Raw genomic sequence first — 18155 nt, 5'->3', positions numbered from 1 at the left:
GACTCTGTAACTCGTTACCCAAGGCAAAAAAGTTAAACGCAAACTACTTTATTGATAAATGTATTGTTTCTACTTTGAAAAATACTAATGGGCCTTAAAATTAAGGAACTTTTAAACATTTTCTTGAATTTTTTTAGTAAAATGAGAATAATTTATTCGCAGTCGAAAAAATTGTTTCCGCGTGTTTTTTAGGGTCAAATATTTCAAGTTAATGTATTCAAAAAGCAGGAATTGCTATTTTAGGAACGAAACATTTTCTTATTTAACAACATGGCGGCTTTCACGTTTTGGAGATTAAGATGGAGTAGTTCGGGTAGTCGCATACTGGACTAATAAAGTCGCAGTTCGGCCTTAACAGGTAGTATACTAGTCGCAAGATTGCCTAATTTAGTCATCCTAGAGTCTAGCTTGTGGCGTCCTCTATAATCTAAATAAACGAGGGAGTGGATAAACTATCGGTAATATATGTCGATGTATATTTAAATTTAGTTTTATATGTACCTTTCTTATGTCCCATTTTAATTAATTTTTTTTTATAAAAACAAAAACAGCACTGAACTGTCTGACTGAACAGAACAATGAAGTGAAAATTTAAGATTTAAGGTTATGGTTCAATACAGTTGCAAAAAGGTAGTGACTCGACGTCCTACCAACGTAAGAATAAGGAAATCTAAACAACGTTGGAATTAGTAAAACAGACGACGTTTGCATAACGTTGGAATAGGTCCTGAAACTGACGTCGAAAAACTCTATATTGTCCAACGTTGTAACTACGTTGTCCGAATCACCTAAAGATCACTTAAGCAAAAAAGGTTACAAGACAACGTTTATTCGACGTCGCAGAAGCTTCTACTTTGCTGTAGCACTAGTCCAACGTCGGCACAACGTTATAAAAGCGTTTAAATTTATTTTAATACCTAAGGTAGAGAGCTAACTATTTTTTGTAACTAATCCAACGTTGTGTTTAGTAAACATGTGGTCGCAAGTCGTGAAAATGCTACTTGGGAGGTCGATTGTGGATAAAACATATTTATTATGAATTCGTCAAGTAAAAGGTTCGTAATGAAATTCAGAAAGTTTATTTGTGAAAAAAATAACAATGACTTATTTAAAATCACCAATCATAAAGATGGAGTAATAAAACATCGAGAAAGTCCCCAGATTGTGACGATTAAATTTTTATTCTCCCAAGAGATCGGAAGAGAGTAGTAATAAACTAGACAGCCTCTCTCGGAATTTTTACACTTAAGAATTCAACGAAATCATATTTCTGGCACAAACACGTAATTCCCAGAGCAGGCTGTAATACAATTAAAAAAAATGTACAGCGCTGAACGTAGATCGTAAATAGAATTTTATGTTAGTTTTAGATCAAACTCAATAAAGCCCTAAAGGGTTCCCTGGACGTTATTTATATCAGTCTTGCCTGTAAAGTGTACCACACATTATACATTCATTCATTGCCCAGGAGCCAGTGCATGTTTGAATATTTTGAGACTGCACATTTTCAGAAAAAAAAACGGTGTAATGTGACCACGCCCAACAATAGTATATTGTTTTATTAGGAGTAAAAATGAGATTTCTTGCGGCAAGGCTATACGTTTGACATACAGTCGAGGCACAAAAAGTTATTTTTACTCCTAATAGAACATGCTATTTTTTTTTCAAACGCCACAAATAAGTTTTTAAACAATTTCAAACCTTCCAAATAATATAAAAATATTTAAACGTCATACCTTGAATGTAATTAATATCGAGAAACTATGGTTACGCTCGTTGAATTTGACACTTTATGTCAGATTAATAATATATTTTCGTGCTTTTATGCTTAGGCGCAAAAGTGCTTCACTTTTATACCTAGGCGTTAAAATGCCTTTTTTATATTGTCAATCACGTCGCAAAAATTAATACTTTTGTGACGTTCGAAAAAAAAAATATTATGTTAGGATTATTCTAAGGTTGACTCAATCTAAGATTGCAAAATCTTAAAAGAAAGACCTTATCTTGTTCATAAAATCTAAAAATCCTCTGTACAGTAGTTTTTTGGATTTTGTCTATCAAAATCTTTCCAAAGACTTTAACAATGTCTTTGAATGAAAAGAGCATTAGAAAAGAAATCTACATCATGAACCCTATATTTGACAGGTCTGTTTTTTGACAACATCATCATACCAATGTATACCTAAAGTAAATCGTTTTAAGTTATTTAAGATTTAGTTTTAAAGCGTATATTTTTCTGGTTTTTAACCAGTAGCTGCAGACCAACCAGTAACCAGCAGACTTTAAGCGTCAAGCGATGTAAAACTATATCTGGTCATACCATACTGCCGTTAGATTTCACTAAAACACGATATATAATTTTATAAATACACTTTATAAAGTTTTAGCAGCACTATTTATAATATACGAATACTCATTCAAATCATATTCAAATCATTAGTTTTTTGACAGAAATTAATAAATTGTTTGATGGTTTGACACTTAATGTCAAAGGAAGCTAGATAAAATCAAGAAAAAAATACGCTTTTAAATTTTAAATAACTTAAAAACAACTTATTTGGGGTATAGGAGCATGTATAATCAAAAAGTGACGAATTGAAAAACCTCCTCAATAGTGAAATAAAAAAGTGTGTTTCCATTTTCCACAGAAAAAAATGATATCTGATAATTTTTTAATCTCTCAATTCCATGACAGCTACGGCCAATATTATATGACATTCAAACAATTTAATTTTTAAAATAGATAGCCATATGTTTTCTATTTATATCACAGTGACTGTGGTAATCACTAAATTTGACGTTTATGCTATACACTTTTTTTTTGATAGGCAGTGTTTTCCTCCAAAAATTTTAATTTTTTTTTCTCAAAAACGGTTAATATTAGTTAGCTATAGAGTGTTGATATAAAAATTCATAAAATTTTACAGAGAATATAAGTATGCATAAGAAATTGGGGTACCGATTTAAAATAAGAAAGTTGCTGTCACCTTCCGGTTTCTCCGGAAGTGTCAACATATTGAAAATAATTTTAATTTTAAAAAATGTCTATACCTATGGTATTATTTTTAATTGGTAATGGTGTGGATCCGGTGGCTTGACTTGAAACGAGTTTTTGCTGCATATAGTCACAGACACTACGCATGCGCACATCTTCGATGTTGCCAGATTGCAAGTTATTTTGGAATTATTTTCAGTAGAAAACAAATATGTCCTTTTCAGTTTTTCTTTCTCAATATATACCGTATGATCGAAAAAACGGTGTTCAGTTGGCTGAGAAATGGCGATTGATGACATTGAGGACACAACACGTGAACGCTTATTATGTATTTTCATAGTCAATAAAATTAAATAGAAATAAAACTCTAGATTCCTATAATTAATCTAATTGCTCTAGATTATTATGGTACGTTTAAAAAGGGCTTTATTAAAAATTCGGGAAATTAAAAGGGATATGTGTCCAAGTTTTTTCTTTTTTTTAATTTTTAAATGCTGTAGCTCCATGTCATGTTCATAATAGTTTTTTTTAACATTCCATCAAAACTACGGAGGCCTTAAAAGGCCTTTTAGCCTCCGTAATTAAAATTGTAGAATCAGCTTCAGCAACATTAACAGTTACCTTGTTTGAGTCTGCTTATACATATATTGCATTAATTTTTCTGCTACCTTAAGATTTCTCTATTCTTACACCTAATTTATGTGATTTTCTTAGCATATATGATTTATAAACCATATTTTTCCTAATGGAAGGATATGCAAAATTAAGATATTTTAACATTTATTTTCCAGACAAAGCATAATATAGTATTAAGATTAAGACATAACAAATATTATAAGAAAGATCTTAAAATAAGTCACAAATTAACTAAGTCTTGTATAAACACAGGTATAAAACTAATAAGATCAAAACTCAACCTTCGCCATATTGTCAAGATTTGGCATTATAGGAAACAAGAAATTACAGTAAATTAAGAAAAGAATATCAAAGTACACGATATTAAATACTGTAATGTATTTTACGATACAAACCATCTCCCTTCTAAAGAGAAAAAGATAAAACGTAAAGCTTATAATATATTAGTCTTATCACCATACTCTTCGATAAAATATATGTCTAAAATTGCTATTAATCCACTAACTTGATATTTTTAAGAAATTATGATACAAACATTATGATCAAAGTATATTATATTAGTAACATTATAGGTAAAATGTTACCTCTATCTCCCATTGACGTGTATTGTTCTATAAGACTCGTCATGGTAGAACTTCAATATATCAATACATATAATCAAAACTATTGTTGCCTGTAAATAACTAGAAATTAAATAATTTGAAAAAAATAAAATAATTCTAATAAGTTTAAAACCATTAAAAAAAAATCCGTAAATGATAATTTTTAATTCTAATGTAAATATATAAGTAAATGTTATTATTATTACAATTCTATATATCATTCCTTAATTTTGGATTTCAAGATAAATCTGAAATTATAAAATTAATTATAGAATTTGTATTATTATTGATTAACACTCAAAAAAAAATTTCAACTGCAAATAATTCGAAAATAAACTGCAATTTGGCAACATCGACGATGTGCGCTTGCGTAGTATCGATGATCAAATGCAGCAAATATGGGCTTCAAGGTCAGCCACCGGATCCACACCTTTACCTTTTAATTTATAATACACCCTATATACAACTGGGACACCCTGTATATCATGTAACAAATCTTGATGGAATACCCTGTATTAAAGAATAAAACACAACATATATTCAGTTGAGTGTATTTATTTTAAATCTCCACTAAGTGAAGATTAATTCTATTTATTTTTTTGTACAAACACAAACACTTTGAACACAACAAACAAACATTTTACCTTAAAAACAAGAAAAAAAAACATTCACAGACACACGCTATAACTTCGATTTAGTCACTCGAGACACTAGATTGTTCGTGGCAAAAGTGTTCTTTGGATCCACCTCGTTTTTTATGGCAAGAAACAGGTCAACTCCCACCTGGCTCACTGTATTTTTGTACCACCTTTTTCTCAGTTTACCCACACCGTGGTGATGGGATATACTGCCCCCACAGTTTATTATTTCATCTCTGGCAGAGTCCTCCAAGTGGTGGAACAGTCCCACTGGATCAGGAAGGTTTGTATAGTTGAAACCCAAGTAGAAATAGATGACGCAACCGGCGTCGTAGGTTTGCGTCACACGGGAATTGATGATGAAGTGGGTAATGCCCTTGTTACGGCACTCGTTGGCGATCACTTGTTTGACGTTTTTGACTAGAGTGATGGCTCGGTCCCAAGGGCAGGATGTTTCGAAGGATTCAGCGACTATGTTGAACTGTAGTGCCAAGTCCTGAAAAAAGATATATTTTAAAGAAATTTATCGACAATATTGGAATATGAAGGTAATGTCACAGTTTAAAGAATATAAATATATCAGTTGACCTACTCTCCGCCCGTATCAAAATTCCTCACGCCGCTCCCCGCCTGTCTTGTAGACTTGGGTCAGTCTACATCCGTTGCTCGACGTGTACACAGCGTTCCAAGTTTATTTTAGTTTTGTTTTCGGTCCGACGCATAGGGTGAACCAAAAATAGTGTTTTAGTTGTTTTGTTCGAATTGTGAATAAAATGTCTACTAGAAATATTTGTGCAGTGGATGGTTGTGAAAGTAGAATGACAGACAATATATCGTTCTTTAGGTGCCCAAAAGATGACGGAAGGTATGTGTTGATATAGTATAGGATATTAAGTATATAATAATTAAAGTATTAGACATATTAAATATATTATCATTATGGAAACCTAACTATGAATAAATGGTTTTAAAAATATACATATAAATTAAGAAAAGATTTTACTCGAAATATGCACAAAATATTTAATTTAACAATTAGTTTATTATTTTAGTAGATATTTTAGAGTAGTAGTAGATACTTTACTATTATGTTTTGGATTTTGCAGTATTTACCGGTTTGCAAAGTGCATATTAAATTATTATTTAAGATATTTGCATTTTTTAAATAGCATGTTTTACTTTTTAGATGTTTGTATTTAACTTTAACTACCTACCTGGAAAGTCCAAATTCTATCGTCAGGTAATATAATACGTGCATACAACTTCTTCTGCTATTGAAAAGTTTTTTAGAGCTTTTATTAAATTTTATGTAACAGTAAATATAACAATTGACGAGCACATGGGAAAAACGATGAGTATCCAGAAATGATAAATGTTCAGGAAACGTTTTTTTTAATTGAAATTACGCATGGACTTTTATATCCGAGTTTATATCGTTTTTCCCATTTTTAAATGCCTGTTTCTATGTGGCCGTTATCGATATTCCCGTGTATTTAGGTACCAAAAGGTGTAGCTTTTTGGTACTTTCATTATTTTTCCCGTGTGCTCTTCAATTAGTAGTAAATACTGTAATAAATTATATTTGCATATTTCTTAAGTTATAGCATGTTTTGCTTTTTAGCTGTTTGCATTTAACATGAATTATCTAGCAAAATAAAAACACTAAATCACCACAATACACCAAAACACTTTTACTTTTACACTGGACGCGCGTTTCGCTAACCATGTTAGCATCATCAGCAGATGATTATAAACTAAAGTACAATCTGCAAGTTGAGCGTTTATATACTCGCTCAGTGGGCACCGAGTGGGCGTGGCAAAATCTAGCCAAACCGAGTCAGAGCCAACTGAGCGTAACAGTTAAATTTCCGCCACTAGAGTAGTAGGAACAAAGAACTTGAAGGAATTGGACCGTTGACTCTGTTCATACTATCTTTACATTTATTAATTCTGATGCTTTCATATGCATCTAATTGCTTGTAATTTGAGACTTGTTTAATTAATTTTAAATTATTAAGATCTATACAATGTTCTTTATCAACAATATGTTCGGCAACGCAAGATTTATCCGGTCTACCATATCTTATCTGAGCTAAATGTTCTTTAATCTAGTTAATATTGATTTTCTAGTTTGCCCAACATATTTCTGATTACAATCTTTACAAGAAATTTCATAAATACCCGACCTTTCCAGTGGAGGTGTTTTATCCTTTGGATTACCTAATAATTGTTGTAATTTATTATTAGCACTATACACAAGTTTATAATTTACATTCTTCAAAATTCCTTTTAGACCACGGGATAACTCTCTATCAAACGGCATCGAAAAATATTTAGACGTGTCTTTCTCCACTTGAAAAGTCGAATTTTCAGAAATCATTAACCTATACCTACGTTTTCTAATTAATTTATCAACTAGTGAAGGAGAATATCCATTACACTCAGCTACATTCCTAATGTAATCTCTTTCTATTTCATATCTTTCTTTGGAAAGTGGGAAACTAAGTTATCTATGAACTAGGAAATTTAAACTAGCCATTTTATGTTCAACACTATGATGTGATTCATTAGGAATATATCTGCGTGTGGTCGTATTTTTCCTATAGATATTAAATTCCAGGCAATTATTAATATTTCTAATAACTCATACATCTAGAAATGGTAATCTGTCGTTGTTCTCAATTTCATGCGTAAATTTAATGGAAGGAAAACGATTATTAACTTAGAAATAAAATTATCTATGGTGTCTCAATGTGTGTCAAAAACAACAAAAATATCATCCACATACCTAACCCATACTCTTGGAAAATACTTAAACTGATTCTTAGCTTCCACTTCAAACCTGCTCATGAATAAATTAGCCAAAAATGGAGACAATGGATTACCCATTGCTGTACCTTCCCGCTGTTCAAAAAAGTTGTTATTAAATTGAAAACAGTTTTGTTTCATACATAACGATGTAAGCTCAATATATTCAATCACAGTTTTGTTGTCGAGACCATTTGCGTTCAGTAATTCCTTCAAATAGCCTAAAGTATGTGGAATTGGAGCACTTGGGAACAACGAAGATACATCAAAGGAGACCAAAATTTCACCTTCATGCAATGTTATATCTTTAATTTTGTTAATGAATTCAATATTATTTTTAACTGAGAAAGAAGGTTCATGATCAGGTAAATTTTCGAACTCCCTTGATAACCATTTTGCCAAATTATAAGTCGGAGAACCTACAGCCGAAACAATTGGGCGCATAGACTTGTCCGGTTTATGAATTTTTGGCAAAGCATACAATTTTGGTAATGAGGGATTGAATCTTGCGTTGCCGAACATATTGTTGATAATGAACATTGTATAGATCTTAATAATTTAAAATTAATTAAACAAGTCTCAAATTACAGGCAATTAGATGCATATGAAAGCATCCGAATTAATAAATGTAAAGATAGTATGAACAGAGTCAACGGTCCAATTCCTTCAAGTTCTTTGTTCCTACTACTCTAGTGGCGGAAATCTAACTGTTACGCTCAGTTGGCTCTGACTCGGTTGCCTAGATTTTGCCACGCCCACTCGGTGCCCACTGAGCGAGTATATAAACGCTCAACTTGCAGATTGTACTTTAGTTTATAATCATCTGCTGATGATGCTAACATGGTTAGCGAAACGCGCGTCCAGTGTAAAAGTAAAAGTGTTTTGGTGTATTGTGGTGATTTAGTGTTTTTATTTTGCTGTGTAACACCAAAGGTTCCAACCCTCAACTGTAATGAATTATCTACCTTTTTATTAAAAGGTTATAAAAAGTACTTGGATACAACTTGTCCAAACCAAACCACAGTCATTTTTTTTAGTTTTTACTAAATTTTATCGAACACTAAAATTTATTACACAATTAACTATTAACAGTCATAATTACTGTTCATGATAATCATAAAATTTAGAAAAAATTAAAAAAAAAATTGACAATGGCAACACAAGTTGTATGCAAAGGTACTTTTATTACCTTACGATAAAATTTAGGCTTTCCGGGTAGGTAATTAAAGTAAAATGCAAACATCTATAAAGCAAAACATGCTATAATTTAAGAAATATGCAAATTATTATTATATATATTAAAAAAATTAACTTATTATATTTATTTAGTATACATTTTTCATATGGGGTTTCCATAATAATTATTAATAATAATTACCCTATTAACAATTCCATATTACAAAGAATTAGGATAGAATAATATATCTAATATTTTAATATTAATGTAGGTATATTTAATACTAAATACTAATAAATGTTGATCAATTATTAAAGACGCCTAAAACTGTTAATCAATAAAACTAGTACTGTATTTTTATTTTTCTACTTGCTATATTAAAATTCCTTAGTATTTTTAGTTGATCCCTCGTATACGGCCAGCGTTCTGTCTGATAAAATAGCACTTCCGCTGCACCCGGTAAACGTACAAATTTTTTGTCACCTCAAAGGGTCACGGGCCGCCTTTGAAGTCAAAATAACAATAGAATTCCTTAGAGTAGGCCAACTGATACATTTATATTCTTTAAACTGTGGTAATGTGAATAGTTTCCGATCTTACTATGTAAACGGTAACAGTAACTCAGATGCAAAAAAAAGTCAACGGAGAATTTTTTCGTCAAGTTTAAAGTGTTATACTTCTTTTATTTTTAACCCCATTTTCATGATGTTTTTAGCAAACTATACAGGGTGCTAAAAATTCGAGGTACGAGTATCTCGGAAACCGCAATAGATGATGGTTAAATTGGGGCAAACTTGCGCTTTGGGATGTTCACCAAGATGCCATCTAAAAAGTTTTAAAAATTTCAAGGATTGCTGAGTTTTTTGAAGAAAAAAAAACGTATTTTTTGGGAAATTAATTTTATATTTTCCTGTCGTTTCTTGAAAATCAAAAAAATAATTGCACATTCTCATAGCCACTTTATTAGGGCTATCTGATGAGTTTCTTAAATTTTCAAATAGCTGATAATTTGTGAGATACAGAGACCAACTTAATTTTTTTAAATACGGACCTGCAATTTTTATTTAATTTTTTGAAAGAACTCGGCTCCTGAGTACAATAATATGCGACTCTATACTTTTTTTGTTTTGGGTACCTAACAACGAAACTATTTAATTTTTATTTAAAATAATTTCAAGTCCGACTCTGGGTTTTGAAATTATATAATCTGATTAAATTCATCGCAACAATATTGATTAGCGCTAATTAACAATGAATAAAGAAAATCGAGCCAACTGCAAGATTCAAATAAATAATATCCAGGTCAGCAATTTAAAGATATTATTTTTAACTTTTTTTATTGTGAATTTGAAATCTCAGTGTACAATCTAATAATATGCATAATATTGATCTTAGTTATTATAAATAAATAAACTTCTACAATCTAGTTTCAAATGCTCTACATGCTCGAAAGGGTTACCACCCTTCCTATTGCACAAATTTATTATTCGTTCAATTTTAATTACAGCTCTTTGAACATATATGTTCTTCTTATACTTCCAAATGCATTTTGTATTCTTTATTGTAAATGTTGAAAAATATTGATTTCACTTTTACAAACGACGTCAAGTAATGCAACACCCACCTGCCCCTTGACGACAGGTCCAGGAACCTCGATGGCCATTATATTGCTCTACCATTTCCAATCCATCTTCCGGGAAAATAATTTGATTGTTTATATTATAGTATATTATACATATTTATATTATTTATTTTATATTGTTTTTTATTGCATTTGATTTGGTTTGGTTTGGTTTGGTTTATCAATATTGTAACGATGAATAAATTAAATATTGACAAAAACAGAGCCGGACTTGAAATTAGTTTAAATAAATTGTGTTCAAATGTCCGAAACATACAAAAACTATAAAGTGTGGCATATCATTGTACTCAGGAGACCGAGTTTTTTCAAAAACTGAGATAAAAAATGCAGGTCCGTATTTAAAAAAATTAAGTCGGCCTCTGTATCTCCCAAATTATCAGCTAATTTTAAAATATAAAAATACTATCAGATAGCTCTGATAAAGTGGCTATGAGAATGTGCAATTAGTTTTTTGATTTTCTAAAAACTAACGACAGGAAAAAATAAAATTGATTTTCAAAAAATCCGTTTTTTTCCAAAAAACTCAGCAATCCTTGACATTTTTAAAACTTTTTTGATGGCATCTTGGTGAACATCCCAAAGCGCAACTTTGCCCTAATTTATGGCGCGACTTTGCCCTTTTAAAAATATGGAGGTTGTCCCAAATAAAAAATCAATTTTTCTGTTGATAACTCTCAAATTATTAATTTTAAAAAATTTATACTTAAACCATTAAATTCTACGTAAAAAGGTGCTTTGGAAATGTTTTCATAGAAATACAAAATTGTCCATAGCAAAAAAGTTACAGCGATTTGTTAAAGATGCACAGTTTTGAAAAACACCCCGTAACTCCGAAACGGTAACAGATATTGATGTGCGGTTTTCACCATCATGTTTTTGATGAAAATTGAGCTCCAGACACCGATATTAGTTTTCGTCTATCTCCTATAGAAAAGGGTGTTTCCATTTAAAAGCGTCGAATTTGACCCACCCTGTACAGTGAGGCCAACTAAGTATGACACAAAGAACAAAGAAAAAACTATTTAAAATACCTACACATTTTAGTTTTTAAGGAGATACGAGTGTTATAAACATTTGACGTTCTGTTAAAATAAAAAAAAAACAAAAAAACCAAGTGGAGAAATGAAAAATACCCAAAAGCCTTTTTTGAAGAAATAAATCCGCCACAAATGTAATATACATTATTTCTCTCAATATCATTAAGTTATGTAAGAATTATTTAAATATAGCGCCAAAAACTAGGTTGACAACTCCTTCCTGGAAGCTTCATGGAAGCATAGAATTATGGGTAGTTAGTTGTTATGGTGTTATCAGTTGTTATTATTGATAAATAAACAAAATTGGAGAATAAAGAACGAAAATTATTTGAAGTCGTTTTTATTGAAAAGACAATAAAAATTGATGCTCCCCCTTTTATAGTTAACAAAAAAAAATCAATAAAATATTACACAAATTAACAGATTACTAAACTAAATATAAAAAAGTGCTTTAACAAACTCAATAAACTAAATAATAATTTTTTAGCCTCCATACAAACAAATTTCTATAATTTGCTATCAATTAAAAACAATAAATTTGTCAATTAATATCGAATTGATACAAACAACGCTCTTATTTATATTTAATCGATTATATTATCTATTTTAATTAAAAAAGGTTGCATAATTCCGGTTAATCGCAATTCAATGTCCCTAATTTCATTAGCTGCATTAATAATAACTAATTTTTCGAATATTAATTTATCGTGTGCAACGTTGGGCTACAAATTTCCCTTATTTTGCCGTAAAATGTCACATGCAATACAACATTATTTCAAAATGCATTTATTTGGACGGGATACTAATTCGAAACAGGAGTTTTGCCGACATATTTTATGTAAAACCGCGAAACAGGGCATGCATATGGATATGATTATAAATTTATTTGATTAAAAATATATAAATCGCGGTGTATAGGGTGTCCAGTTTCTCGTTTGTAGTAGAGAAACAAATATACGCCCTTTTAGTTCTTGAAATACATGGCGAATTTCAAGATGTTGCATTTTCGACCTACTTCGTATCTTGGTTATGTTACAATTTATCGACAACTGAGTGTCATATGGTTTTCCATGTAGAATCCAGTAGTATAACTAGTTTTTAGTTGGAAGCTCTCATTCTTGAAATGTGACCGAAAGTTATTTTACTTCAAATGGGACGCCCTTTGTATTATTTTATTTTATTTGCTTTGTTTTTTTTTTATTTTATTTGTATGTAGTTATCTGTTGTCCGTCCTTCTTGCTAGGTGTCCTACCCATTGCCACTTGAGAGATATGATTCTGTTGATGACATCTGTTACCTGTTTTTTGTCGTATCCACTCTATTCTTCTACGGTCTTTCTTGGTTACTTTCAGCATATTTCGTTCCATTGTGCGATCTGTAGTCCTTACAGTGTCCGTTTTATTCGCATGCATAGGTCATGACGGGTAGTACACATTGGTCGAATGTTTTTTTCTTTAGACAAAGTTGCATTCTAGATTTGAACATGATAAGTTTCTTCCGTAAGCACTCCATGCTAACTTAATTCTTCTGTTGATTTCTGGTAGTAGAGATCCAGAGCTGTGTATTAGTTGTCCCAAATATACCGTATGATAGAAAAAAACGGCGTTCAGTTGGCTTGGAAATGACGATCGATAACATTTCACATATAATTTTACATATAAAATGACAGCGATCTACATTTCATAGCCATTGCTGACGCCGTTTTTTTCCATCATACGCTATATATTCTTCTACTATTTCCAGTGTTCTGTTATTTATTTGAATGTCTTTTGTGTGTGTTTACTCTAATAGTACAGAGTAGACTATCTATACTACTATTTTATTATTATTTAGAATTATTAGATTTGTTTTGTATTACTTATTTTCTTTTCTTTTGTATCTTATTTAGTATGTAGTGTTATTTCCTTTGTTTTATACTGACTGTTCAACAGTGTTATGTAATATTATTGTGAACTAAATAAATTTACCTATCTATTTATACTTATTTTGACGAACAAGGTAAAAATACGTTATTTAACTTTTTAACATAGGCGCAGGGTTACTTTGAGTAGAATATATCTATAGTCGTAGTTGTTTTATGGAGGAGTAGAAAAATCTGGGTATTTCGCTACTCAAACAGAAATCTAATAAAGTTTTTTACATAATTCAAAATTATTTAGAAATTATTTTTCGAAGATTTAGTAACAAGGTTCAAATCCTACCCACTGCGCCATTTCACTTACCCTTATGTAAGCTATCAGAAACGTCAGCATATATCCTCTTTCCCCATTGGTTTCACCCGCTGGGACTCCCCTAAAGGTGGCAGCGATGTCGTAGATCCTTTTTTCGCTGACCTTAACCTCATTTTCGTCTCCTTCGAAGAGCAACGTCATCACGCACATCCGGTCAGGGTCGAACTTTTTTATTTTGGTAACGTAGACTTTCTTCAGGCCATCCACGACGCTCTCCATGAATGTGCTTTGAGGTTTGACGATTAAACCGAACTTGAACTGGTCGTTGTCCATGAGTCTGATAGAGGCAGGTTGACATCTAGGTATATTAAATAAAAATCTCAATATTTTTGTTGAAATTTCCATTTTTAATAATGTAAAAAGTATTGAAACTAAGAAGAATTTCGGACTTCTATTGTCTTTATTTATTTTGCTTACACAACGTTTCGCTCAGGACAAATCTAAATTCTAAAATTATGAGCTAATATACCCTGCTGGTCATCCAAACTATGTGGTCTGGATTTTAATGCCTGTGACAGAATAATATAAATGACCGATTGACAGACAGAGAGACATAATCAAAAGCGGCATACAGTGTTGCCGGTTTTTACGTTTATAGGAAAATATGTGTAGAAAAATACCGTATGATCGAAAAAAAATGGCGTCCAGTTGGCTGGGAAATGACGATCGATGATATTTCCCATATAAATTTACATATAAAATGACAGCGATCTTCATTTCCCAGCCAACTGGACGCCGTTTTTTCTCGATCATACGGTATAAGCAACTAGCGTGTACCAGCGACTTCGTTCGCGTCGAATTAATCATTTGTAATGGTGATGATAAAGCAAAGCAAGAATTTCCATTAACATACAAACTGGATAAATTTATGTCAGCATGAGAAAAAACAATATGGCGATATTATTATATAACTTGGTAATATTTGAGGGGTAGTTTTATCACGTTGGAATTTGACTTTCGAAAAATCCGTTTGCCAAAAATAAGCTTTTTACGTCAAGCAGTTTAAGCAGAATCGTGGTTAAGAAATTACCCAACTTTTTGGAACATCCTGTATGATTTTTTAAAAAGTTTCAAAATATGTAAAAAAAACAAATAAATTATGCTTGTCCAAGCGTTTTCCCAAAAGACTAACCGTTTTTTAAATAACAAATATTGTAATATTTGAGGGGCGTTTTTACCCCCTTGGAATTTGAGATTCGAGGAACCCCTCCTTATCGAACCTCTACACCCCACAGTCAATCCGTTTGCCAAAAATCAGCTTTAAACGTCAAGCAGTTTAAGCAGAATCGTGATTACTCAATGGTCATATTTTATGAAACACCCTGTATAAATTTATAAAAAATCTTAAAGTATGTAAAACAACAAAATAAAATATACGTGTTTAAGAGTTTTTCCGAAAAACTCACCGGTTTTTAAATAAAAAATATTGTAATATTTGAGGGGTGGTTTCACCCTCTTGGAACTGGAATTTCGAAAAATCCCTTCTTATCGAACCTCCGGGCCACACCCTAGAATCAGCATGTATGCCAAAATTGAGCTTCTTACGTTGAGTGGTTTGAGCAGGATCGTGATTAATCAGTATGTACTTAAGGATTTTATATATTAGTATAGATCACAGCTGTAGTAAAATTAGTAACTAATTGTGAAAAATAGAGTTCCAAAACCAGATGCAACATTTTTCGTAAACGCCTATTTGAGCGGTTTGAAATTTTGATGCAAAATCCGGCAATACCGCATAGAAGAAATGTTCCGACCCAATTTTTATTACTTTTTAATACATCTGATTTTCCTTTGAGCTGTCTACATCACAGGCTTACATAAAATCCAGACCGCATAGTTTCGATGACCAAATCAGTATAGGGTGAGTCTTAAATAAGTGCAAATATTTTCAGGGCTGGTAGATCTTGGTAAAAGAAACATTTTTTTTAATTTTGAGAACCACTGAATCTTTTCTGGGTTTTCTTTCTTGTATATTTAATCTACTACCTATGTTTCCATATTATCAGGAAATTATGTTTTTAACTAAAAACTAAAAAAAATCCAAATTTTTTTTCAAAAAATTCCAAATTTTCAATTTTTTTTTCGCGAAAAACATGACGTCATATCTGACATCATTTTGTACTCACCTCTGCCTAGCAACCTCCCTCATACAATTCACGCCATCCTCAAAATCGTAAAATATGATCGAACCGTACCGCCTAATTTTTGGCACGGGTCTTATTTTGATCACCACCTCGGTGATCACACCTAACGAGCCCTCCGAGCCCATGATCACGTGATTGAAGTCCGGTCCACAACTCAATCGAGGCACTTGACAGTTCTTCTGAAGGAGACCCTTAGGCGTCACCATTTTCACGTGGACTAGAAGGTCTTCTATGTTGCCATACGTGTTCTTTTTCATTCCTTAAAATGAATAGAGCAGTTAAAAGCCGAAATACATGCTTTTATTTAACATATTGTTTATTTATAAGCATAGAGAACGTACCAGAAAAACTGGACAGGAAATTTCAGTTTGTGGATTGTTTTGAATAAAAAGTGTATTTCTTAGATAACTTTTGGGGTGCTTAATACAAAAATAAAAATGAAATTAAAAGTTTAGTTGCAGTTTTTAAATGTTTAATGAGCAGTTTTTAAATGAATTAAAGAACATAAAGATTATTTAAGAAAGAGCGACTTTCACAAATCTAAGATTTGACAGCATTCATGGGACACAGGGCTCCGAATAGATTTTAACAATGCAAAAATTATAATGAAAGACACGATAGCCTCTCAAAAGAAAAATAAAGGAGAATTTAAGAGTCTTTAGAGTATTTCCGGAAATGACAAAGATAACTTCAATTACTAAACAGATAGGGTTCACTAACAGACAACTTTACCCCAATTTAAACCACCCCGTATATTTTACCGTTTCCTAAATCGTTTTGAATAATAATATTAAGGAAGGAGCATATCAAAAAACCTGGTTCTAACCACAGGGGAACTGTTTACATTTTATGCGAATGCCAACATCCTATTGTTATTGTTTGGTATGTTGCCCAGTATTTCTCCGCTTTTGTTTATTTTTAATTTTGTATACGTATACTTTGGGGAAATCTTAAGAAAATAATAATATAATTAGCTTACTACTTTTCAAAATTTCGACATTTATAATTTTATTTAGTACTTATTAAGATTCAGTCAAGATTACAAGAAAAATAAACTTGAAATATTTGTAAATTTCGTCATTTTTCATCAGCCGTTAGGATTAATTTTTAATCTGACAACGCCGCTCTGTTGTTATAGTATTTTCTATAGTAGGGGAATTGGACGCGGTCAACAGCAGGTGGATGACACTTCTTATGGGAGAACTGGAAATGGTTGAAAACTTGACTACAAGCGATTTTCTAGGAATCTTCTTTACCGATAAATTATTGACAAGAGTGACAGATAAAACCTTGACATTCTTTCAGTATAACTGTTCAGCTATTTTTCTTTCTAAAGTGTGCGTTGAAAGGAGACAAAAACAATTTTTTGCAACCCATAAATTGTTATTCGAACACCACTTTTCTCCTTGTCGGGTCGTTGACGTTGACTTGTCGCCATTTTATTTCTTTTGTTTACACGTTGCAGTTTGCTTTGTAAATTGAATACATAAATTATTTAGGCAAATATAGGTTTTTGATAAAACTCCTTGGACTAACGTGTAGGTAAGTGTTGATAAATAAGTTTTTTTCATCTTAACATGCTCATTGTCATTCTCCTGATTTAGGTGACAGAAAAGGATCATCAAATGAAATTGAATTTTATATTTTTTCATCCCAGGACCGATAATAAAATATATATTTTATGGATACCTTCCTAAATATCAACGAGATGAGCCATCGGAAGAAAGGGACCATAGTACAAAACAGAAAGGTGATCTTTTTTCTTTCCACTTAGGATATTGAAATTATTATATAATGTAGTCGTGTTTGGCATTATGCTCTTAGAAATATAGGTAAACAAAGAAGAACAGATATAAAGCATCCCAGAGGAAAAGAGAGGCAATACCTGTACTCTCTCTCTGATATTTAGAAAGTTACGGCAAAGTATTGTTGTAAATGTCATCTTTTTAATCGACCTGAAAACTTCGAGCAAAAAGATGACACTTTCAACAAAACCCTGACAGATATCAGAGACGATACAGGTTTTTCCTCTCTTTTCCCTGGAATACTTTTTAATTTTATTATTCTTTGTTTATCTAGATTTCGCAGAGCACTATGAACGAACTCAGCTTGTATGTTTGAAATAATCGTCCAGTTGGCTTCAAAATGATGATCGATGACATTTTATATAATTTTACTTTCAAAATTATGATATATATCGTCATTTCTAAGCCATCTATGAAGCCATTTTTTTTTGAGTTTTGTT

General features: G+C 31.6%; 1 protein-coding gene across 2 annotated transcripts in view; it reads right to left on the bottom strand.

The window, feature by feature from the left end:
- Positions 1–4770: 4770 nt before the first annotated feature.
- The window catches only part of LOC115884732 (alkyldihydroxyacetonephosphate synthase), a 36436-nt gene continuing 23051 nt past the window's right edge, over positions 4771–18155 (bottom strand). For both annotated transcript variants that reach the window (XM_030903384.1, XM_030903385.1), the window contains 3 exons: positions 15893–16169; positions 13758–14064; positions 4771–5367 (listed from right to left, as the gene is read on the bottom strand). In XM_030903384.1, the coding sequence (XP_030759244.1) occupies positions 4915–5367; positions 13758–14064; positions 15893–16169 (1037 nt within the window). In that variant the 3' untranslated portion in view covers positions 4771–4914. The remainder of the gene's footprint in view (positions 5368–13757; positions 14065–15892; positions 16170–18155) is intronic.

The sequence above is a fragment of the Sitophilus oryzae genome, unplaced genomic scaffold, assembly GCF_002938485.1.
Source record: "Sitophilus oryzae breed Bouriz unplaced genomic scaffold, Soryzae_2.0 scaffold_347_pilon_pilon, whole genome shotgun sequence".
Classification (NCBI taxonomy): Eukaryota; Metazoa; Arthropoda; class Insecta; order Coleoptera; family Curculionidae; genus Sitophilus; species Sitophilus oryzae.
The sequence above is the reverse complement of the archived record's forward strand: the minus strand, read 5'-3'. Positions and strand labels throughout refer to the sequence as shown.